Here is a 27,571-nt window from a genome sequence, read left to right on the forward strand (position 1 = left end):
ATTACAGTGATGCGCATTCATTAGAACGTGTTTGTTTTCGATTTGTATGCAAATCTAAGATGCGCTTTTAGACTTCACCGTTCCTTTGGAATCATTACGGAAGATAGAGAGTAAATATATACAATAATTTATGTTTTTATGATTTTTGCTACCATGATCAGGCGACTGTTTTTACTCATGTATTGAAGTTATAATCATTATGAAGTAATTATGTATCATATGACTACATGTATTTGACAATGTATTTTTATGACATATTTATTTTTTTCAATTCCTTTTACACAAAATTCATTAACGTAAATATATTTTATTTGTAATATTCTTTGAGTAATATTCTTATCAATGAGTGATATTGTCTTGACGTTGCAGCAAACTATATAAATGTAATTTTTACATGATTTCATCAATTAATTGGGTTTATTTTTAAATAAGTTATTATCTGGAAACTGATCAGTTGGCAATACTTTTCAATGACAATGCTTTTGGACTTTTCCATCATTTTTAAATCAGCCTAACGCAGTTCAAGCAGCGTAACGTGTAACACCCCCTCCTCCTTCCACAGCAACATAAATCGCTTGCACAGCTACATATGTCCTTTTTATGGTGATTTCTTCGTTACATATCAACTCTTGGTTTGTTGAGATTTGCTTTTATTTAGATACTGATTTTGTACCATTAATACATCATATATTTTGTATTTCATCTTAGGTCGTGACTTCAATATAGGGTACATGTAATGTGAATAAGGTAAGTGATTAAATGAACACAAGTGCTGGCAAAACATTTCTTGAAAGGAAGGGCTGAGCCTTTAGATTGAAGATATCAAATGGGTTTGGTACTTTTGTGCTGTACACCATTTATGAGGTTATTACCAATACTACGCCTATCACCGGATAATTAACAATTTAAAACTAGTATATAGCCTCCAGAATGTTGAAGTCCTTTATGTCGTAACGACAGTACTACATACATGTACGTAAGAAAGCATATGTAGTCATTTAATGCTGTTATATCTTTATGTTTACTATTTATATTTTCTTGTGTTGTGACACTTACCTATGTCGGACAATATGCGTCCAGTATCTTGGTTAATTTAGAAAGTTCGAATATTTTTTCACAATTTTACATTTTTATGTCCCCTTATATAGCATATAAACGGACAATTCTGTAAGAGTACATTAAAATTTGCACATATATCGGAAACAAACCAGTTCTAACAGATATTAGATTAGTTGATGTTACTGTGATATGCCAGAAAAGCCCACTGTAGTGAAATGTATGTGAAATATTCAAACTCGCTTACTGTTTGCCATAACACATATACATGTAGTGTAATTAACATTAACTCAAATCGCTCTTACTGTAGTGTGTTTATCTAATTAGATGCGTGTTCTTGTCTTATGATAATTTCATCAAATCCTCAGGGGTTATGCAATGCATTTGTTTGACGTGCGCGACTTTGGCTCGGGTATGGGTACAGCGTACATGTTGTACCTGCATAACCGTATTGATCAACGATTTGGAATTTCGACGGTATCAATCAAAATACTTAACAATGTCATGAAATTTGTCAATGTTTCTTGTTATATATTTTATAAGGAATGTAGAACAATACATTTAGTGTCATATTTTGCTTCGTGGTTATGTAACAGAATTAGCCTCATTGAATTTTCCCTTTAATATTCAATAGAATAACAAATACGTAGTTTATCAATGCTTAGAGAAGTATTTTTTGAAAATGCAGATTGAGTGTTGGTGTTACATACACAGAAGTTTTTAGAAATGACAAATTTGAATATCAATCTAGAAAAAATATTACAAATTGATTTCATTGAACTTTTGAAAATAAACTATGCTGCGTCGCTGTCAAATTTAAATATGCGTCATAGAATTTGTAACAAATCTCAATAAAATGAGTCGTACCAAGCAGTAACCTTAGTCGATTGGAACTGATTTTTTATAAATACTTCAATATCTAAAAACAAATTATAAATAGGAATACATAATTAAGTGTCAAGTGTATTAACCCTACTCCGATTCGCGAGTCATTGGCTATCCGCCCGCCGTAACTACATATAGAGAGGATGAGATGCGTTTTAAGTACATAATTTCCGAGCGGAAACACTTATTATATACATTGTTGTTAAGGGCCTTCCTTATGATTTGTCGTCAGCCGAAGATGTTTAATACACATTACGGCGTAAATCGCGGCAATAAATCGATACACAGAACAATATTTATCCTCATTATCATCACTAAGGAAGTTTATGTGAGTGTTTGAATCAGCATTTCTACATTTAGTGTAATGTTGATCTAGACTGGCCCCTTGACAAAACGTTGATCTAATGCATGTTACGGCCACAATTTTACCATGTAACTTAATACATATATATCTACATTATACAGGTGATACGCGGTACCCTCTAGCTAGCACCAACTATTCCATAATGTACATTTCTCTGGAATCTTGATGGCACGTCAATATAAAACTATGCCGTCAAAATGGATGCCTTGCTTGGAAAGCAAATGTCATATATATATCAGGTTATTGATATATATAATATATACATAATATGCAGAATTATCATAAGAGGAAGTCTCTAAATACCAAGCGGATTATGTGTTGAACATCCAATTCCACCTCATTTGATCCGTCCTATAAAAATGTTAACTGACCGAGTTTCTACGTTATCGGCTTTGACCAGCAGCATTAATATTGACTGTATTGGCTCATTTTCACGCGCACTTACATTTCACGTAATTCATGGGCGAAAAGAAAATCGCGAAAATAAATCGTTATGAAAATGTTTCAAAATAGATGAAATTGAACATAATACTTCTAGATCGTTAAAAAAAAAACCCGTTAGGTTTGAAAACGTGAAATTAAGTCACTGCGAAAGCATTTCAAAACAGATAAAGTTGAGCATTTTACTACTAGATCGCAAAATTAAAAAAAAAACTTGAGGAATGAAAACTCGAAATTAAGTCACCACAAAAAAAACAGGCAGCTTTACAGTATTTAGAAATTGTCTTTTCATTTTTGCCATCAGTCGTTAAGATATGGCATAGATGGACTCTCGCTAAATCATAGCCGAACATTGCTAAAAGTATATTGAATCCTTATTAGGATATATAAACGTAGGTGTAATCGTTCTACGTTAAAGATGATGTGCACCCACTCCTCCCAGTGTTTGTCATCCTGCCATTAGTTGGCACAATCTGTCTACATTTCACGGGTTGTTTAGAGATAGTAATTTAGCCATAGGGTCAATTATGTCAAAACGAACATGTATTTGGAGATAGGGCGTTACATAGTTCTTCCCACCATCTTCAAACACATGTAATAGCCACCCCCGGATTTTTTAATGCACAGTATGACACATTGAAAACCCCAGGATGAACTTATAATATAATTATTTACTAGTAAGATATTGTGTCCTACCTCGACCCTCTCAAGCAACAAAACATGATTATATTACCTGTCCATTTAAAAACGGCAATAATGTTACATATGTAAAAAACGACAACACTTTTTATCCTGTTCAGATAAAATTGACAATCCACTAGCTGGATGAAAGCTGCTCGTTGTTGTAGTCTGTTCTTGCACTTTTTGTATTTCGGTATATATACATATATAGTTTAACTTGTTCAATATTGTTTGTTTATTTATTTTGACCTCATAGTCTTCAACTGCTATACACACTTTCCATTTTTAGTATCATTATATACAATCACTTTAGGTATTATTTACAGCTTCAGTGTTATTCATTGATACTATATACATGAAATGTGGTATCAATGTCGATGGCTGATGGACTCATGAGCTTAACAAAGTCGCTATTTACGTATGTTTTACAAGCAAAGCGAACGAGGATTATTTTTTACTTAGGATAACTGATACTTGCAAATGAAAACTATAAATATAGGCTTAGTTTATGTCATTACTGTTAGGTCAATGGATTGGATTGCTTTTATTTGTGAGCAAATGATATTGTCCTGGTTGTTTAATGAATTATGTTAGATATGCTCTGATTTTCCACTATTCTCGATGGCTAATACACGTTTGCGAGACGTTCGATATATAGCAAATATACTATGTAATTCCATTTTTTCATTGCCTCACTTCAGGATCTTCAGGTTTTCAGGGTGGCGTTCTATGGTCATCGTTTTTCTTATGATTAACATGCACATAAGACATTTGTCATAGAAACCACATATCTGATATGTATCTACCAGGGTGGTATAACAATATATGGACCTCAACAAAGGTCCATAATTGATCGATATCTATGCATCGTCACAACACATTTTTAATTTGTACATGCAAGAAGTATCAGAAAGTGCACACAGAAAAAATCAAAGTACTGAAAGTACTGAACTGAAAAAGCATTGATGTAATAAAAAATTAGTTCAAAGAAGGCAAATATGTCATTAGTAACATTTTAGGGTGTTTATTTTCTTGCAAGTCTCATATAATTATCTAGTTGGGTTATTTATCTTTCAAGTGTTCATTTAATAAATTTTTGATAAATTGTTAAGATTGCAGACAACCATTCATTCTCATATCAAATGATGAAACTAAAAATTATGAGAAGATTTAAAGAAAATGATAGAAAATTTCTTTTAGATTTGAACTTTGAACCTATCTTGAATTCAACAGTTTCAACAAATATTTACAGTCAGTGTCATGACTTTTCTATATTGTTTGAATATAATTGTCTGAATAACAATATAAAGTAAAATTTTGTAGTTATGATTATTTGATAATTGATCCTGAGGACAAGGCCATGGAGACCTACAACTAGTAACAATCTGCAGTAAAATAACAACAAGTGAAACATTAAGACTCCATTAAGAAGAAAAGTATATCTGATACATGGATACATGTATCCTTGATGGCATTTTTTACAAAGTTCATGGCTTATGCTGCAAATGTTGTTTACAGACCTCATTTATAAGGAACTATGTGCAATGCATATAATATACAAGTATTTTTTCGATGAACTATGTGGTACAGATCTATTACAGGAGGAAAGGGCAAAAGGCAATTAATTAAATAATAATCAAGAAAAGAAATGAAATGACAAAAACTAAGGGTCAAATGTTCATTTAAAGAATTAGTTACTGCATCAAAATCAAAACTGTGTGTTGAATTATGTTTATTCAAAAATGCTTTAATACAAACATGAAATAACATCACAATACATTATTTTTTATAGTTCTCTTCTGTGATACACACAATGTATTCAGGCATATTAGTAAGTAATGAGCAGTTCTTGATACTTTGCTGCAATATTGAAGAAAAGTCATATCAAAGTCAGATTCAGTATGATTCTGTCTCTATATACTGCATAAAATGAACACTGAGAATTCTTAATAGCATATTAAAACAAGCATTCTTAAAATCAGTGTGTTACTTGTATACATTGACATGTACATTGGACCCTCGATAATCTGGACACCTTCGTTCCCAGCCTAAACCGTCTAGATTACAAATTTTCCGGACTGCCGAATTTCGTGTACCCTAGTCAATTTTGAAATTGTCATATACAAGTTACTCCCCTTGACCTTGTAATCAATAATTGGTTTTTATGTTTATGTACTAAAATAAATACTTTGTTTGTTATCTTTTAAAGTTTTTTTCCCCATTTAATTATGCTAAGAATATGACATTAACGTACATGTAATCACACATTATTGGCAACTTGTTGTTAATGTCACATTACTTACAACTGTTTATACATGTATAGGTAACAAGATCAGAAACAATTGTAAAAACATTTGATAGAAGCATCAACTAATGGAAACAACCAAATGGGCTATGTCACCAGAAGTGTTAAAATTTATGTCATTTTGGTGAATACAATGTGAAACACACTGCACAAAGTCAACAAGTAAAACTGTTTATGTTCCTGTTGTAGCAAATAAATGAATGTCATTCCATATACTTATATGGTTACATTGCCAAATTGTAAATACTAGACTTTCTAACAAAGAGTATCATGACAGCCAATTACTAAAGTAAGTGAGCCGTGTCACAGATGTGAATCATTGAAATATACATTGTAGTAATGATAATTCAGACGTGATGATGGGTAAATAAATTATCAGTTTATATCATAAATGTAGGATATTTTTATATATATCTATAAACGCAAAGTTACTCGACACTCGCTAATTGTCATTACTTGATGTTTTGCAACATTAAAGTCAATGGGACGAATTGTAGTTCTGATGATGACCGTCTGTCAGATCATATACATGTATAGTGTGTTTCATTCAAGCCAAGAAAGACTTGTTTGAATTTTACAACAAAACAGAACGACTTACACGTGAGTCAGTCTGTGAACTTAAAAGTTTAAACACCTTCTATCTCTCGACAGATTGATAACAATCGACAGTATGTCAAATGGTGACAACTTTTTGCAAAAGTTGCAAATATACTGGATTTACTCTTTGTATTTTGGTGTTTTATTTGGCATTATGAAACAATGCGAATGAGTAAGCCCAACCCATACACCTGTTCTCCAGAGCTACATATATGTTGTCGCAGCTAGTTTAATATATGCCTGGTAGTCATCCTTAGAATCATTTCATTGCTTCCAAAGTAATCCTGGTAATCTCCAGTCTTCAACAATTATGAATCTGCATCAGATGACTAGCCAATGAGTCCTGTAATTATAAAATTTAACATATGCATATATGTTAGATGGAGAAATTTCAGTAAAATGGTTAGGGGGCCTTAATTTTATAAACTGCTGTACTTTAGGTAAGTTATTGCGTATCAGGAGAGTAAATACGGTAATTTGGTAAATACGGTAGTGGAGCAAGTTCACGTGATCTGTCGCGCGGAAAATAGAGTGCCCGGATTCAGCCATTAAAGACTGATGTGACTTAATTCTCGTCTCCTCATCTTTTAGGTAAGTAGATTCAAGCCTTTATAATATTGTTGTAAAAAAAGTAAATACGGATTCCTATTTCCATTTGAGTGCTATTAGGATTACGTATAGGTGATATTTTCATGTATTTGGTCATTTATCGAAGCGATTGCGCCAGCCGGTCAGAAAGCACATGGTTTGGGGAAAGCATGGTCGAACTCGATATTGGATTGTAGTGCTGTTAAAACCTGTACATATCTTTTCTGTATGACATGATAATTTTTATGAATAATAATCGATATTACCATTGTTTTAAAATATATTGTGCAGTCTGATGTCTTATATTCAGAATATCGAGTAAGGGATAATTTGAACAGTTTGTACCGACTAGTTTTCATTGCGAGTTATCTCCCTTTACATGCTGTGTACATTGTTTACACAAAAGCATTTCAGTGTTTGTGTAGCTACTTACAGTTAGATTTATTATGTAATTAGTGTAGATAATTTGTGAGTATTGGATCTTTATTACATACATATGTGTGATAAGCATTGGTTACTATAAATAATAGTCATTATAAGCCGAGACTTTGGCTTTACCAATTTGCTGACTTGCAAGTATATGAATTATGGTACGAAGTGTATATAGTGAAAGGTTGAGTAAGTATAATTGTAATCATGATTTATTACATTGTCTGAATTCTTTGTGTAACATTGTAAGTATAATGGAATTTGGATTAAGCTTGGTGATAATACTGACATTAAGCCACATTGTTATCTTGGTGTTGCAGTGGGAATTCCAATTATGAATGCATATTTTATAACTAGGATGTATGGTAATCCTAGAGTTTGTACATTTTCATGTTTTGTAGTTAACAATCTGTTCTGCAATTGTTGCGAATGATAATTTACATAATTTGATAATTTAAGTATTCGGTATGCTGTGATGCGTTGGCCGATTAGGTTGGTCACACATTGGTCACATGCCATGTGACTTGTCACCTTGTCACTTCTAATCACTTGTATTGATTTGTCACATACTCGTTTGGTATTATACTTGAATGAGGCATATATGAGGTAAAGCGAGTGATATGTTCATCGAGTGTTTTACTAGTCTAGTCACAGTTTGTCACATTTGTTATTTCTAGTCACATTTTAGTCAAATGGTTGTCACAAATATCGGTTTAGGTTGATATAGAGTGTGAGGCATCAGGGTAAATGTAATTCCTATGTGTGTGAATGTAACATCGAGTTGTCACATTTGACCTATTTGTACTTACTATCTTGATAAGACTGTTGTTATGACTCTGCATGGTTATGTCTAATGGTCTGCTATAGTTATTAGACTGCAATTCATTATCATTATTGTGATTGAATTACAAATATGTTGTAATTTTGGCAAATAGAGTGCCCGGATTCAGCCATTAAAGACTGATGTGACTTAATTCTTGTCTCCTCATCTTTTTAGGATTCACCACATGCACAGATCCCATGTAACATATATCAATATTCCTAATTTGTTATAAAAAGTTACAGAAAAATTTGACTCCTGCATACAAGTACTTTGAGTTAAATATTAGCATCAAAATTAATTTGCTCCTATACCTGATAGACATTGATAAAATACAATGTTTTATTTTATACTGTTACCAAAACTTACTTTAAATCAAATACTGTAATATTGAGCAAGTGTAAATTTACCATGTATGATATATTACAGTGCACAGGTTATTGTTTAGTTTGGTAAGTGAATCCATGAAGTTATATATGTAGTGACTGTTTAATCGATGTTTTAAGTTCATACCGCCAATTTCGAAATCCCAGATATTAATTGTCTTAATTAAATCTAGCATTACAATTCTTGTATTTAGTTAAAGAAACTCTGCATTCACATACAAGTGTATTACACACATATGTACGTATTGTGAATGGATCTATATCATGCATTGTTTTTCCTACAAATAAACACATGCTTTGTGATGTTTATAGACATATTAACAATCTGGTAAATTGACTCTGTGCATTAATTTTAAATGATGTCATCGCATTAGAAAATGAAACCAAAAATGGATCTTGTCAACTGCTAATTTAACAACAAACTACTTCAAATATAAAGTGATATTCAATTTTGTTCGTTGCGTTGTAATAAAATAAAACGTCGATTATATGGATGTTAGCAGGAATACACACATACTCTTGATGTTGTAAGTTCACTTCATGTGCCGATGTCTGTCAAATAGTTCATATAATGATATAACGACCCATAGGCATGATAGGCAAAGAAGCAAAACGAAATGAAACTGACGATTTTCACTGCTTCTGTCTCCAAATACGAAAAGAATTTCGTAGTTTACTAGCAAGGTGGCTTGCAACATGCAGTGTCCAAATATTCTTCGGCGTTTTTTAGATATGAGAATGCATTTATTACGCTGGATAATCACAGTTCTAACACAGGCAACTCCAAGTCCGCTTTGCGTGATCACATTTTTGTTTACATTGGGCCGTTTACACTATTTCTGAGTGTCACGATATTTCATTGTATCTGTACCCATGTATTAGATATTCCCTCGTTTATGAAAGGATGCGTTAGTTGACAATCCGTGCGAAATGATAAGGAGCCAGCGTAACTCAAAATATTTATCGTATTTGTTAGCTTCTGCATGGATCATCCAGACGCTTGATGCGTACGTAGTTAACAAGCGTCTGTTTGAGTGAGACTTGGTTAAATTCAGTAGGCCATCGTAATGACATGATCACAATACGAACGTACCTGTTCTCCAAAACGACTATCAATGTAATACAGGTAAACACAAACAACTTTTGTGTCTTTCTTTTGTCACGATGAATTCAAAAATTGTCATTATGTAATAGATTATGAATGTATATATCAAAGTACCATTAGGTATTTACATGTACATACCAAAATCCTGACAATTCCTTTATTTAGTGTTACCCAAAACGGAAGTTTTACATAAAATATATGCAAATGACTGGCGATAATTAGGCCACCGATCGCTACCACTGATGCAAATTATCCTCACTATTTTTCAATTATAGACGTTCACACTATAGTTTTTGTACACATGTTTGAAACTATTCTATTTAAGGAAATACCATAGAAGTTGTTTATTGCAATTAAACTGCACTATGGCAGCATATTTGTTCTAGAAAGAGGAAAAGAGAAAAAATCGCATGCAAATGAGAGGTCAATCGCATTTAAATTAGTTGTGTCATCCTGACAGTAGCAATACTGCAAAAGCAAGCTTTTTCAGTAAAAACGCATGTAAAATATAGTTTGTCACTTAGAACAGCTTTCAAAGGACCTGGAGTGTAATTGAAGATGATATCGTAGGTGTATCATTACATACAATTATATTGTGGATGTGTTTTTTTCAAACAGTGCATCTTGCCAAGAACTCCCACACTAAAATGAAAATCTCATCAACGAAATTTAACTGAGGACGCAAACACGTAATAAACGCAAAAAACAAGATTCATTAAAATAAATTATAATGAATATTTAATACGAAATGGCATCAAATAGCTAAATGGTTAAAAAACTGACAAATACGAAATTCGGACAACTGATCAGGAGGTTACTAATACAAGACTTAAAAACTCGACTAAATGACAAAAGTGAAATTAAACCAACTCTTCAAAAGTGATATTGAAATAAATACTCAATAAATAAGCTAAAATGAGAGATTCAATTAATTATTTATTAAACTAGGTCACAAAGTATGTGTGAATCAATGACCAAATCAATGATGGGTCCAGGGTTATACCTAAACATAAACCTATAGTTGCAATTGCCAATTTTACTACTGCTTCAACAGACCACACAGAACGATTTACACTATTAAAAAAATTAACACCAACAAAGAAATTAAAACCTCCATCGTTTGCTTTATTTATTAATTAATTATTTTGATGTAGAAATGTTATTGCATTTATTACTTTTGGAACATTGTCAAGATTTCATCTGAATATAAGGCAACAACTGTTGTCATAGTTGAACTAAAACATTGTTATGCATGGCATGATAAATTTGTTTCATATTGGGACGAATAATTCCATAAAAAGAATGATAAATACATCATGATATAACGACTCAACATTATAGATAAAACCAAAAATTACATGATCGATGTTTGACTGCATATTCTAGGGTTCCCGTCTTAGACTAAAGATGAATTGGAGATAATCTGCAGACAAATATAGCTCAATTGATTATTCTGTAAACCAGTTTGTTTTCCCGAAATACGTTTTCCAAAAATGATTCATGTACATGTAGTTATATAAATACTTTATCTGCACTTAATAATCCATGCACATGGTGTTATGTGTTGACTACGAAAATTCCCCCAAGGTGGATTTTTAAATTTGTGAACACATTTGTTTTCAAACGAAATAAATAGATGATGATAATATATAGATACACAATTTCATGCAAATTCAAAAGCTGCAACAGTAACATGTTGCATTTATCTTTGATACAATGACACAAACAATCATAAAAATGTTGATGAATGTTGTAATTAGGGACAGTCATAGTTTGAGTGGATACCAAATGTTTCGCATTGGTCGTAACACTACAATAATTCAAAATATAAATGTTAGTAGATATAGCATAATTAAATTTATTACTGTTTTTTCAGTACTGTTTCGTCATAAAATGTCGGCAGTATTTACAATAATCACGATATCAATTTCTTAGGGCGTTTATTTAACCAGTGTGGTCCAATTACTCAATGTCAGTCTTTTTTATAATAATTGTAGATATTTCATTATGTAAGGTAGAAATGTCACACATATATATATACACGTGGTGTATGTGTCGTTAAGGTATTAGTTAGATACACCCTATTGCATCATAATGAAATCGGGCAGATTACGCTGAATAAACAACTGCATACGTGTTCAATTATCCAATCGTTTAGTGCATCAAATAATTTTCTAGAAGGTCGGGAATTGCATTTGCATTAGAGTTGTTGTAACTGAGGTATAAAAGGATGAATTCACTTAAAATCTTATCCGAAATCTGATGATTTGTCACTCGCCTGCTCAATTTTGGCCTAGAGGCGAGCGTTCTCCACTATGACGTAGTCTCTGGTTTATGTCCACTGGTTGATAAACCACAAAGTCGTTAAAGAAATTCCTGCTCCAGTGTAAGATCTTTATAATAAAACATTTGGATTAAATCTGTTTTGTATGTATATGGACACTGTCGTTCGTATATTCATGTTGTGTCTATGCGATACTTGAAAATTTTACCCTTGTCATAGTTATGTCCCACTGAAGCTTGCCATTAAAAGCACACCCGTCTGGTCACATTATACTAACAACTCCCTTTATGTTGGTAAAAATTACAAATATGAAATTTACATTATACGAGATATGTAACTTTGTTTTTTTAAGTTCGGCAGTGGGCTAAATATTTGTCTTATACCATTGATATGCATTTTATCTTTCACTCATGAAAAGTAAAATGATTTTAGACCAACTGTGCTCCGGAAGATCAGGCGGGCTACATCGACGACACCTTTTTTTTTCTTCACAAATTTGGATCACAGTTGGGCCAAGTCGCATTCTAAAAAAAACCACGGCGGTAACTAAAAAACACGAGGTACTTTTGGATTTGTTGAATAAGTCTGCCTTAATATGCAAAACGAAACTAAGTATTTTTTCGATTAGATCACGATGTTAATCCTAACACGTTCCAACGTCCTTCATCAACATGCCTTCATGCACTTAGTCTTCATTTACTATAAATGCCTAAGGCATTAATGAACAAACAAGTGACGTCATACCTCGTGTGATAATACATGTATGCAAACGCACATAAACCCCCTCCCTGATCATTGTTACATTTACTAGTACGGAATTTCCTGCGGATATGTAGCCTAGGTCTGACAGGTTAAACACTCCAAAATAACAAATGTAAGCTATGTACATATTTCGGAATAAAATACATTTTAGAAAAAAAAAAAACATATTTCGACGTGTTGATGTTTGTTGTTTTTTGACGGCCAGTAAAAGCATACATCAAACAAAGTTTCAGTTAGATAATTTAAGTCGTTTTAAACGTTAGTTTCAACATATCTTTATCCACTATAAATACCTGTATTATTGCTATTTATTTTAGTATTTCAATAACGTTTTATATTTGTTTTCATGTTGATTAAGCATATATTGGAATGTTTTAGTGCTTTAGGCCAAATTAGCTAGTACATCGTCATACACGTACACGACGACATATTTTGTATTTTATACACATAAACTTTTTTAATCCAATTCGTTGTTTCCACGTTTGACTTCCAAATTCCAATATCAAAACACCGTGTCAAACAATATCTATGAACGTACTTTTCCGTTGTATGATATTTAAGTCAAATGAAGCCACAATAATGTAGGTATGTAACAGTAACACAATTGATCTGACTTTGAAAGTAAAGATACCTGGCAGCTGTTACACTCCGGAATTATAACACTGGTGTGTAACGATCTCATATGACATCTTCTATTGTAAATATTACAGCATACTGGAGCCAGTCACACTTGTGTATAATCACCTATGATCGTCTGGTAATATGTTAACAACGCAAACAATTTGCCCATGATGAATATACAAGAAAATGTCTAAGAGAGCCTATAACATTATTTTCTCTTTTATCTGCGAGTGTAGTATTGTTTTAACTCCTACAATACAATCGTTCTTGGGCAGATGTACATGACCACCCATTCATATAACCTCATGACGTCACTGCGCTACCGAAATGACTTTTTTCCCGGTAAATATTGAACGTCATTTTGAGGTTATAGGTTGTGGTTTTACTATAAAAGAGACAAACAGCAGGAATTGTGTTCAAATTATCTAGCATGCAACGGAATTACACACGCAGGTTTCTAACTTTATCATTATAACTGTAGAATTGTTAAAATGGCGGGATATCCTAAATATAATAAAAATACTACTTCATATATGGATATGAAGGTTAAGAATAAAACCCTCAGCAGCCTTGGATGTCACAGCATTTTGTATCCATAGAATGTCCATATCCTTCATACCCACAAGTACAAGAGTCTTAGAATCATGAAAATAAAAGGAATTGGAGATGTTCGACTTTCCGGTGCGGAACACCTCTAGTTCGATCATGTTTCTGTGCCTCCTAATTGTGATGATCAAATAAACAAGTAAGAACATCTCCATGGTGGCGTGAGCACCATTTTTAAAGCTTGATAATTGAGGTGTCGAAGACATTGATAAAATTAATTCAGTCGTTGAAAAAAAAGGTATTTTAGTGGTTGATGGCGCGGAACTCTTTTATATTATCAGCCGTTTGACAGTTTACTTTTAGGTTTGTAGCCTTTAAAGTTCTATCTTAATGTTTGTACAGCTTTACAAATGCTTTTGTTTTTTTCTTACTTGATTCTGACATTAAATTCATTTTAATATACCGTATATCATGAAACAAAGATGGGTCCATTCTTTCTTATTTAGAGTTTTCGTGAGCTGAAATAGTTATGTATAATTGTATCAATAAACTTTAGTAATTAATACAAAACAATATTCCTTGATCGGACATTCGACCCCTTAAAGCAACCCCGAAAACAGCGAAGGTTTCTTTACAGCAAATATTTGGTAATAAATCGTATATTGTTGTATGATGAAACATTGTTTAATACCAATTATTGTTACCTAGAGTGGTTTACAATCATCTTATTTATTATCGTTTAGATTAAACAAAAAAATAGTGATATCATTGTCACATGTTAATGGCTCCGGACAATGTCTATGAGTGGATTGTTATAGATCAACTCATTGGGAATATGTATTTGATATATGAAGATTCACAAATAACCCATTAATACTTTAAATCAACTTACTAAATTAGGCGATGTCCATTTCAATCTTAAAACAAGTTCGCAAAGAAGAATATTTGCGGATTTAAAAATTGTTTTTACCTGGATCGTGATTTGCAAAAGTAACTCGCACGCTTAATGATGCTCCATCGCCGACAAAGAATAAATGGTATTAATCATTTGAACAATAGTTTAAGCGTGTATATATATGTCTAATTAACACACACACAAAAATCATATATTATTTGTTTTGTCTTTGGTGCAGGCGCAATCAGTACATTGTACTTCATTCCATATAGGATATAGTGCCACAGATTTTTTTTCGGGATGCAATTAATCATCCTTTTTTTATTTTTAACTATTTTTAAGTAGACTTAGAAGCTCAAACTTTTCAATGATGGTAATGGCGTAAAGTAAGTAACTTTTGTAACTGAAGAAAATATTAAATCGTCTGCTTCTGTTTTTGATAGTGAAAAAATACCATTTGCCAGCGGTGGAGCGTCTTTAAGTAAATTGGTTTACCGGGATTGAAAGCGAGAATTCAGAAAAGTATGTTTTTGATATATGATTTTTTCCGACAAATTGCAACAAGATTGATAATGAATTGTCAATAATGATTACATTCTTCATAGATATTGATTTTGTACATCTTTATATCTTAGGACGTGTTCGAGTCTGAGTACCCATGCTCCATCTTCATGATATATGTTAGATTTCTAAGTGTTTCAACCGATTCAAACAGATAACTGATCATTGAGAATAGTTGTTGTAATCTCAAAAATATTAGAGCTTTTGTTCTATCTTAATTTTAAACATTTCTTTAGATTTAAGACTATTTCGGAATTATATATTCGAAACACAAATCTAAGAAAAAAAGACAAAAGACAAATATAGAACATTGGCTCTTTTAAGCAAAACCTTTGCATCAATTATCGAAATATTAACTCATTTGATAACAATTTAACGATGTTGATTTTTCACCATTAAATTAGTACGTATGTCCTAATTATTGATAGGACACAAGGGCAGGGTGATGTAATCAAATTTCCATGGTATGTGGCACGTACTATTTCAAACCCACAACTGACCTTTCAGGTATATATCATCAGAATAGGATCTGGGCTGTGGCTGGAAATTGTTTTAAAACTAGTTGATAACCGTGATGTCCAACTGTAGGAGGGTTTACCCTAGGAAATTGAGGTGTGCATATATATATGATTAAACAATAAACAATGTCAAAGAGTCAATTATTATTCAACGTTTTTATATCAAAATTGAAATAGAGGTGTGCTGTCATATATCCGGCTCGACACGTGATTTTTTGCATGCGATAAAAAGTCAAATTAATTTAATTCTTCTAATAGATTTTTTTTTCAATAAAAGAAAAAACTACATATTTATGAATTGGTTATATATGCTCTTTTGTATTATCTAGTTCATGTATGACTATGTGTTTCTCGTAATATCAGAAATATGAAAACAAAACTCAAGACCTATGTGTTTCGGAAGATACAACGTTGTTTCTTCAACCAGACAATGTATGGAAAAGTAGGTCAATTCTGAGTGAATCTACCCTCCATAATATTTGAGTCGATATTCATTATCGGAATGATTTTGTAATATTAAGATAAATATGCATGATATTATCCCTTTTGGTTCAAAACAAACGAAAGCTAAAATGTATCAACAAATCAATTTATTCTGTAATCTTAAAATCGATAAAACGAAAACCAAATGGATTTAATATACAGAGCAGCAATGCAATATTGTCAAATTCTTAAAGAGTACAAAGGGGATTCATAATAGATATTAGTCAATTGATGTCCAAAGCAATGATTGTTCTGTAACGTAAACCTGGATGAACCTCAAACCGGATGTGATATGTTTAAATATTCTAAACTGGTATAGGTTATGCATCACAACACTTAATTATAACATGAATTCATTTCTGCCAAAACACCAAATATCTTTATAGAGACACCCATCTTTATAGAGCGGGTCATACCAAAAGAGTGTTTTAAAATTCTAGTGTCATAGCTAAACTACCCCCGACTAAGGATAATCCAATACTTTAAGTTTACCTTATCGATACAGCTAGCAACGCTAAACAGAGCGCGTGGTGGGCGTGGTCATGGTACGTGTGCTGGTGTGTGTATATATATACGCCTGAGCCGGCTATCCAGGGCCAGTGTGGTTATAGTGTAAAGGTATACGTGCGATAATGGCGACCATGCCAACTGCTGCTATATGTGTTTTAACCGTGTGCTGTATGCATGTAAGTAAGATAAAGGATTTAACCAGCATCTTATATATGTGTGTGATGCAGTGGAGAGTAACGTTTTCACGATGTTAAAATTATTTGTTCAGGTATTATTCATCTACTTCAAATATTACAAACTTCAGTTGTTGTCATTAATGTTTTGATTTATTCCAGGCCGGCATCGTAAATGGATATTCTTCTGTGGACGAGACTAGGTCATTATTAGGTAAGTGTATGGGATGGCTAACATACTATTGCAAAAGTGAAATGTTATATGTATTTTACATCATCAGCAGATTTCATTTCATTATGGGGTATTTAGCAGGGGGTAAATGTGTCACATATTTTCAGCCAGAAAAAAATACACACAGGGTGATCAAACTATGACATCTATAACAAAAATGCTAAACTTGTAGTTTTCAACTATTCACATGTGCTTTAAGAAGCATCCCGGAAAGTTGTATAGTGTCGCTACCCCCAGATATATTATTTATAGAACGATCTGAAAGGGATAAGAAGGTCTGAATTGATATTGAAATGCATATGGGGATCTAGTGTGGCGTGACTTCCACCCAGTGATATTGCAGGTTTACCTCCGGTAAGAACGCGGCAAGTGGAGTGTCGGCTTACCAAGGGTTTTATTTACCTGTATGGTGGAAAGGAAATGTTGACATATTACCTTATTGGCTCATAGTGCTTTAATGTGTGTCTATTGTCATAGTTCAATGTCCTTTACGACAGTTCCCACTGACTGTTTATATCTTTCAAGTATTTGAAATGCAGTTGAACTTGATCATTGTACCACATGCATGGTCATTTACGGTATCTTGTGATATATATTTTAAGGTTCACTTGTTCAAATGTGAATAAACATGGCATATAGCAACACATGAATGTTTATGGAGTGACGGGTCTGTGACTGTTATATTTATTCTATTGACGAACGTACGAATCAAATAGAGTTGTTTATTTAAACATATTGGCTTCCTAAGTTTCTCAAGAATGCTATGAGCGTATGAAAATGCATTACAAAGCATTGAATCATATAACAAAGCTATATTAAGTAAGGCCTAAGTTGAATATGCACAGTTTAAATAAATATCGTTTAACAGCTAACGTGTTTAAACCGTTACATTAGCCACGTTTGATCTCATTTAGTATTATTAATATAATTTTTTTACATAACCTATTATCAAAATAATATTATAGATATAATATAGATGTGATTAACTAATATAAAAGTTTTACATTACAACGCCATTGAGGAAACAGTAATCTTTAAAACCACATGTCAGCAAACCGATTATATAAAATATCCGTGTGTTATATAAGGGATAGAATGATTTTAAAATAGACACTCTATCATATAGATATGTGATGTGTTTTGATACATAGTCTGAAGGATAAAAGGTTAAAAGACGACCTAGACACAAATCGAGAAAAGTACATCAGGTTTATCAAAGCACACCACTACCATATCGATAACAGTGGTTCTAAGGTCCCATTAGTATAAAGGCTACAGCAGATCAAAAGATCATAGTTACGATATAATTAACCACATCATTGTGATATTTTGCTACTTCATTATTTATGAAATATATATAATTATAATAATACATATAATATACCTCATCAGATGAAGATATTATTAAATCGTATCTACATAATCATTCATCCACGAAATGGTAATGTAGCTGAGATTATCCAAATCAAAGTACTTAATGATACTTTAATTAGACACGTAGTGATTACTATTCTAAATGATAAACATGATTAATTCTATAAGTGGACACGGGTAATTAAGTAATCGTGATTCATTTGATTGCTAATTGGAAAATGTGTAATAATTATATTGGAACGTATTGACGATACACAGGATGGTAATCACACGTGTTAGGTGTTGATAACTCCGTATACATACATGATATAGGGTTACATGGTGTTTGTCACTGGCCTTACATTCATGATATAAAGAGCACGTGACATTTGTCACATTACCTGTCAGATGATTTGTGGAGACTATATTTGTCCAGAACTAACCACACACACATTTGCTGCCAAGAACACTAAATTTGTGACATGCAACCCACGTGTGGTGGATTTGTTCAAAATATTACGTAGCCCCATAATTTACTTGTGGAGTATCTGAGTCACACTAGTGCATGTGTGACAGCCTTTGTCAGGTAGATGTGATAAGAAATGTTGTACATGTTACCTCATAAATGTACGCTGTCACGGTATTGTGGTTACACTACATTTGTAACGGTCTTTAAGTATTAAGGAGGATTGCTTCGAACTATTAACGCGTGTAGTCATGATATAAGAGTTAAATTACAATTGTGACATTCCTAGTGTGATGTAGTTTTTTACGGACTTACTGTGACGGCACATACGCGTCCAGTTATAATACATATTATCTTCATAGTCCTAGTAAAATAAATGAATGTCAAGGCTTTGTACCTGTGACCACACACACTCATATTTCGGGCTTATGCCACACTTATCACAGTCTTAGTTATGAAGGACCATATAAGTGTCCACTCATACGTGTACAAATCGACATTCGCCACAGTCCTCGCTATATGACTCATATGTATTTTATATATTTATTGATCAGTCGGCTTTAAATCTGATATGTATACTTTTACACATATCAGTGTAACTCTATATATAGTGATGACATAAAGGTCATTTTGACAGGTAATTTGTTAAGAATAGATTGATTGCAGAATTAGCTTCATCAATATTGAAATTACCACCATATAATATATATTACATTAATGGTAGTTCACCATTGCCCATATTCACCGCACATAGAGAATGCAATATTTGGGCTGGTATGTCATAATAAGCTATACTTGTGTTTTAAAATCCATAGCAAGTCATTCTAACTTAAATACAATGTTAATTCACGTTGTTTAAAACTGACATGGTCGTTTCGTATGCTTCGTATGTTATCGCCATTGGATTCTCGTATTTATCAAATACAAAACGTGACAAATTCATCGCTTGTGATATACACCTAGAATCATCACTGATGCACGTAAATTATGAAGTGATATCCATGGTGGTATATCAACCATGTTAAATACACCACATGCCATACCTTCTCTGCTGTTAATGTGTGTGATATCACACATCTACTATGTGACTAGTATATCATATCACACTTCACACAACTTCTCACTAACTACTGTTTTTCTTTTATTTATTTAGAACAGTACAATGCTCAAGGAGGTGCTCTTTCAAATTTTCCGAAGGTTAAAGGTCCCAAGTCCAAACATGACAGGATTGCAATCATTGGAGCGGGACCGTCGGGCATCCACATGGCCTATAAACTGAAGGTTGGTAATGTTGATTGATAAACCGTTAGTTATATATAAGGCGAGCGCCGGATTATTGGACTTCGATATTGACAATACATGCTTCGTTCTGGCCATTGTTGGCTGTGGAAGCTTTATGATACAGGTAATTTGTAGGACAATATTTACTTATTTATTCAAGTAATCGGGTTTTGGATGTTCTCCGTAGAATGCCACTTACACCATTAATCCTGTGAGGCTTGCTGGCCAGGTATCTAGATCAGTTTATAACAGATTATCCATTCCTGACGGCTAATACCGACTTAAAACTGTCCTTCGGTATACATAGGACAACTTGATCATAGATCGGTCACACAACATAGCACGAATCAGCATAATAAGCAATTTTGAAGAATGAGTAGAGATACTTATTTCAAAAATATAATTCAGGTGATAGAACAAGGATAGTTAGATAGTATTATATTTTATACAATGTCTAAAAAATGTATCATGAAGTCTTTTTTTTTGCATCAAATTTATGGATATGCAAAATTATATTTTGGAATAATGAAGAAAAAATATATAAATTTTGTGATATTGCATCCTTATTCTGTTTTTGCTTTTAAGTGATAAACAATAACAGAAAACAATATACTTTTTCTTGTCAGGAAGCGGGATATAGGAACGTGACCATTTTCGAAAAGACAAACTATATAGGTGGAAAGTCGGACACTCGGTATCATAGGCGTGTGCCTCACGAAATGGGTACGGTGTATGCTCAACCGGACTACACTGAGATCTACAGATTGGTGAAGGAGTTCGATGCGGGAAATATCCTACCCATGCCGAGTCCTACAGTGTGGGTTAATAAGGACCAGCCAAGTAAGTTGTGCGAGGATTTTAAAGCATACTAAGCAAAAAAGTTATGTATATTTAATTATTTAAGAATTTTGTTCTTTAAAATAATAATAGTAAACAAACAAAAACAACACAAAAAACCCAATAATTTCTAGCGTTAATTGTCGCCAGCACAATACGATATGAATACATTTTGAGGCACAGTAATGAAACATTAATTATATTTGTTTATAAATACAACTTACTTTTTATTCTAAATAATTAATTCATCAAAATGTTCCATCTGATTTTCAAACGTGTACATCCAGTCAATTTAACATCATCAACTTTCCACTATCGGAAATAATATTTTAGTAATGTTCAGTCAGCCCATCAAAAATAATAAAGGCCATTTGCGCAATATAGCTTGTACAATTTCTTATAACTGTAGCATGAAACTTTTTCGACGCAGACTGTAGCTGTACGGTTGTAGATATACACACCCTCCCCATCAGCACACGTGTTGTTGCTTCTATCAACCTTCAGTCGAGAGTTAATCTTTAATGACAGATTAGCCCCGGGTTAAAACAGTGTCTATAGGTGAAAGTATGTGTAATGCAGGTTTATCTGATCGTCTGACGAACTTGTATGAAAACTTTTACAACCATTATTCATTTTAATGTTTCGGCTTTATGCAACATGTTTGATTACAATATTATGATATATACATTGAGTCATATTTCGGCTCTCATTGACATGTTTAAATAAAATTATGATATATGAATCATTCGACCTTTAACAGTATATATACCGTAGGTTTTGCCCCTGTTATGGTTTTGAGTACTACATTAAAACATTCCGTTGAATGATAAATATATACGTATATACATGTATATACCTAAAATGTCATTTTTGTGTATATACTGTACGTTTCACGTCTAAATTATTCCCATCACACTGGTTCATGTGACTCTTTAAAAACCATATTTAGTTCTAGCCAGTATAAACAACTGGTTTCATATTAAAAAGACATATCAATAATCCTTCCGTCATCACACACATATTTTGCTGAATTTAAGAAAGTATTCTTGCAGAGCCATATATTTCATACTAGATGATAACGTAGGTTGATTCGGTCACAAACTGTAGGGAGTATCTTTATACGTTAATGTCTTTAGATTACCTGTCGATTTTCACTCCTACATATTACAAAATTATGTTGGCACAAAGCTTACCTGAATAATAAAGGAATGGCTCCTTATTATTCGAGTCAAATATTGAGTTTACTTTACATGCATATTCAAGGTTACATATTATGTCATTGTAAGCAACATCATGTGAAGATTGTTAAATCAAAATGACATATCCTTTCAACAAAACTCGAGTGCATGACTCAACAGTAGATGTTAAATCCTGAGAATATTGTATAAACGTCAAATTTGATTACGGCGATAAGAGCTGTTGATATACCTTTATACCATGATGTGTGCAAATACCTGGTCCATGGTGAAATACTGAGCTCATGTCTCAAAAGTGTCACAGGACATGTACCCTATAATGTACTCATATTCTGGGACCATGTCTAACTATAACAGATATGCTATGAATTATAAATCATATGACCACGACAGGCTAGACGGTAGACCTTCAGTAGATTCCTTACACATATGGTGTATGTCGAATTATAACTTATTAAACCGATTCGGATGAACGACATTGTTTCAATTTCTCTTGAGATGTTTCTAAATATTTTATGCATAAAAAGGAAAAGATACTGAAATATATGCATCCGATAAAAGATATGCTTGTCTATCCTTGTCGCGGAATGCTGATCAATAATGGATCATATGAATAAGGAGTACTATGCGAGCTGAAGCGGTCGCAATGTATATAAAATTTTGATGTTAATTCTGTTGCTATGGAACCACAAATGTACACAGTAGAGAAGATAAGGCGCTGCTTCATATTGAGTTATGTGTTATAATTATAATGTGTGGAGTGCGTTGTTGGTGTCCTTGGCGGCATACCCCGATGGGATAAGTTTCCACTATCACTAGAAGACACAACGCAAACACACTGCAGCCTCCCAAAACATATAGACCTCGCGTACGCAATACATTGTATACATGGGAAGCCGTCTTTAAATGACCCTAAATAGTTATGTCGAATCAAACAGATAACGATGTGTGGCGTCGTATTGGCTTAAATGAATGTCATGAACGGTATGAACAACAGATAATTCGTTTCTGTAGATGCACAGATTCATTTATAGTGTTTGTTGATGTATGTGCACTGTGTATGACTTCGTTTATTCAGGGTAGCATGCACGATATGGGAGAACTCCCCGTCAAACCTGTTTCATGAATAAATCAAATCAATTTCATGGATACTGATTTTGTATATGTTATTATACCAAACTACATGTAGCACGATACCATATACTACTAAACATTGTTTTATATTTCTTAGATATTCCAAATTTTAAAGACATTTCATTATTCAAATAATGATAATCAAAACTTTGCACCTTTTATGCCTATGGCAATATAATTAGGCTGTAATCTTAACAATAATTTGTTTGTTTCATATATCTCGGTCTCATAACATTAGTATCGATTTTATGTAGAAACTATCAATAAATTCCCATGTGCATTGTCTTTATGATTAAAACGTGTCAAATCATATAGTGTCTTTGCTATGATTGATTAATAATGAATAAGATGCATACCAAAGTTCCATTCATTTTTTATTTAAGTATATAAGATATTTTCCATCTATAGCCTACGTTTAAATAGCACTCAATGGTAAAATATTTCATCCCCCGCGTCATTTAGGATGATCACAGTTTAAATCCCCCAATTCGAACCCCCTGAGTTACTCTATAACCCTTTCAGGCTACATAAGTATTTATTATGTTGCCATGAGCTACTTACGCATTCAAAACTGTGGATGGGGTGCCCTAAAGGTGTTACGATTGACTGTCCAGAAACGAGTGCATTATTCTTCAACAAAAGTACACACCAAATCAGTTCACTATCCAATACACCTACAGAAAGTTGTAATTACATGCGGACTATACCTAGGCGTTCATATTATAATAATATGGTGATAATTTAATAATTTTGTCGGGATGAAACATAGGGTACTATTAATAATCATAATAAAACCAAATTAGAAATTTTCACTTTGATTTGAATAGAAAGATACCAAGGTATGGTATAACAGTAAAATTCGGCATTCAGGTGATTGTCTAGACTAATTGTGTAAGCATGCATGTGCCTGTTCGCGTCTCACGCTTCGAATGAAGAGTACATAAGTATGTGTACGTCTTTTAAATTGCATAGGATTGTGTACATTACTAGGTGCTCAAACAACTATGACCACAGTGTGTTAAGCGTATTATAGTAATTCATAGACTGAATGCCTCTCTAAAGTGACGTTGTTTAGTATTACAAGTACGAACTCTGCATACACCTATGTTTAAAAATGAATGGCATGTTAGAAGTCAATCATTGGTTAATCTCTATAGATGATCTGATATTAATGGTTTCACTAATACAATTTCTGTCACAGATAATCAGTGTTGTTTTGTAATTACATATTAACCCCATCACATTAGTAATACAGCCATGCCTCTTTAAGATTTAGTCGACGAAAACAAAATTAAACTTCAGTATTCGAGTAAAGTTTTTTTCAACATCTGGTAAAAGTCGGCTGAGACACAAAACACACAAATATTAACTCGTTAAAATGTGATGTGTCCTTTGTTTTGAAAAATATTTCAAGAATGACAGATATTTTATTATCAATTGTATTATTTTCTTTATTCGTATGTTAGACGCACACTCGTATATATTTTCTTCTGTTTTACAGCACCTATATCGAATCTTGAAAATAATCTACAAATTCTGGCTACACTTCGACCTGATATAACCGACATGCAATCTGCTGTACTCTATATTCAACAAGCGTTAGGGAAATATGCAGCAATCCATGCCCAAATGTTCGGTTCATACGAAGGAGAGTTGATGCCAAGACCTTCAAATGATATTTTTTCGCAACTGAACATGACTTTTCTCGAGTTCCTCAGAGTTCATGATATAGAAGTCTTAAAAGGACTGATTACAAGCGCGATGACTGCCCAGGGTTATGGTCACATAGATGAGGTGTCGGCACTGTATGGACTGATGTGGGTAACACCACGGTTCCTTACCGCGGTCGCCACTCCACCATCACCGGAAGTCAAAAGTGTTGTTAAAATCTTAAGCAAAGGATTCCAATTTTTGTGGGCCGAAATTGCGCGACAGACAAACCTGGATATCAGGTTATCCAATCCAGTGCGGAAGATTATCCATCTACCTCATAGTAATAAATTCCTTGTAAAGTATTGGAAATGTGGAAGGTGGTACAGAGAGTTATTCGATTTTGTCATTGTGACCCCAACAATGAAATATATGTCGAATATCATCACATTTCCCCCTAAGGCAAAAGAAATGTTCGATAAAGCTTTTAACTACTATTACACAACATCCTTGGTAGACACAGATTACGGTGCGAAACGGGGTCTGACACCCCAGGACTATTTTACTTACAATATCAATAGTAAGGAGGAAAGTGCTGTGTGGGTACACAGGGACTCGTACGCTGCTCTAAACTACATCACTGATTCAAACTACACCAAAGGGTTATTCCCAGACGGTCCAGATGGGCAGTTCATACAGTCATCGGTCTATTATCAGTTTTCAAAACAGCGACCAGAATGGGCAACGCTCACACGAAAGTTAAAAGACCATGTCTTAAATACAGAAAAAGTTACCAACTTTAAAATAAAAGAAAGGACTATATGGAATTATTTCCCCAGGTATTCCGTTTCTGATATGGCAACGGGAATATTATGGGATATATTTGACCTTCAGGGAGAACATGGGATGTGGTACATCGGATCGTCAGTGAGTTTTGAATCTGTGAAGAGCGTGGTTGATTACAATAATTTACTATTAAGGCAATTTCTATGTAACAATTGATCTCGGGTACCCCAGTGAACAGATAGCCCAAAAAATGAATACCACTCATTCATTAAAGATTGCCATTCCAGATTGACAGCTCCGAAAAGAACAGACTTGGTATGTCACATTCTATTATTTTCTATATTACCAAAAGGAGACATACTGTAAAATGTTAAGATCCTTAATTTCCTATAGCGATTTTACATGACCGATCTGCTACACACGTTTGTAGGAAAATATCACCCAAATCCACGTAGATAGATGTGTAATAACAGAACCATGTGGTGGACATATACGGTGATACATTACCTGGTTTGCCTTTCTATCGTCCTTAATGAAGCCTTTCGTAAGGGAGGTAAATCTTGCAATTTCTTTTTAAGTCTCTTTCAAAATTGCTCATATACTTGTATGTTCAATATTATGTAGATTGCACGCGCTTTTTTTATTGTTTTACCTTCTGAAATCATACTTTCTAAGCTTACACCGTTACTAAAAGGTTGTTTTGTATTATTATTATTTTTTAATGTCATTAATACCATACATACAGGTTGTTTTATATTTAAATGTATGTAAGTATCACATTATTCCGCTGACAAAAGGTGCTCAAGGGTAAACCATCGACATAATACCAATTTTTAACATGAACAAATACATATGTTACTATTACTAAAGTGTTGAATACAGCGTTGTGGCTCATTTGATATTAAGTAGTTCTAACCATTTCTTTAATATTTTTTACTTGTTTTTTCTTTGTTATACCTATTGTTTTCAATGATTACTTGAGCTATAGATAATTTTATAAGTGACGTAATGGGGCCATCAACATTCTTCAATCAGGAACTCTCGGCGTCTTTCATTCATCCTTTGCAAATAATGCAGAGGGTTCCTGAAAGAAGAAAACTGATTCTATTTTTGTAAATGATTTTCCATTTATTAATGTTAGAATAGTACAATTATTTGTATGATTGCTGTAATATATTCATAAGTAAATTATTATACTTCAAAGAAGTTATTTAGTGCCTTCAAAGAAGAGAATTCCAGTATAATTGATATATTTATACTCGTCCTTTATTTACATACAGATTTATAATGTTTAATATATGTATGTAGAGGTGATTATTATAATGTGTTTTTATGAATATGCATTAGATAATAAAGTTATATTTTATCACAACATAGGTATGTGTCATTATTATCATTTTTTATTAAGTGATCAAAGCAAGCCACAGACAGTGAGTTCTTAGCTTTACTGTCGCTTCCCGTATCAACCAGTTTGGTTCCCGAACCAATCAAGTATTCGGTTAAGCACTTGGATTTACATAAATATTTGCACCACCTTTTTACCTTTTTTGTGTTTTTTTTTACCTTTGACAACGTACAGAAGTAATTGAAATTTGAGAAGTAATTCATAAATCGTAACTAGAAAAC

At 33.1% G+C, this 27,571-nt stretch overlaps 1 protein-coding gene across 2 annotated transcripts; it reads left to right on the top strand.

Annotated features, from left to right (window-relative positions):
- Nucleotides 1-27,317, top strand: LOC138316915 (uncharacterized). 2 transcript variants are annotated; one of them, XM_069258568.1, is made up of 6 exons: nucleotides 1-110; nucleotides 709-747; nucleotides 17,173-17,224; nucleotides 20,215-20,342; nucleotides 20,969-21,182; nucleotides 25,011-27,317. In XM_069258568.1, the coding sequence occupies exons 4-6, from the start codon at nucleotides 20,325-20,327 to the stop codon at nucleotides 26,159-26,161; spliced, it is 1,383 nt and encodes a 460-aa protein (XP_069114669.1). In that variant the 5' UTR covers nucleotides 1-110; nucleotides 709-747; nucleotides 17,173-17,224; nucleotides 20,215-20,324; the 3' UTR covers nucleotides 26,162-27,317. The 2 variants fall into 2 exon arrangements, with proteins under 2 accessions (XP_069114669.1, XP_069114664.1); XM_069258563.1 differs by lacking the exons at nucleotides 1-110; nucleotides 709-747 and adding an exon at nucleotides 16,391-17,013.
- Nucleotides 27,318-27,571: the final 254 nt, after the last annotated feature.

Source organism: Argopecten irradians, chromosome 1 (assembly GCF_041381155.1).
Source record: "Argopecten irradians isolate NY chromosome 1, Ai_NY, whole genome shotgun sequence".
NCBI lineage: Eukaryota > Metazoa > Mollusca > Bivalvia > Pectinida > Pectinidae > Argopecten > Argopecten irradians.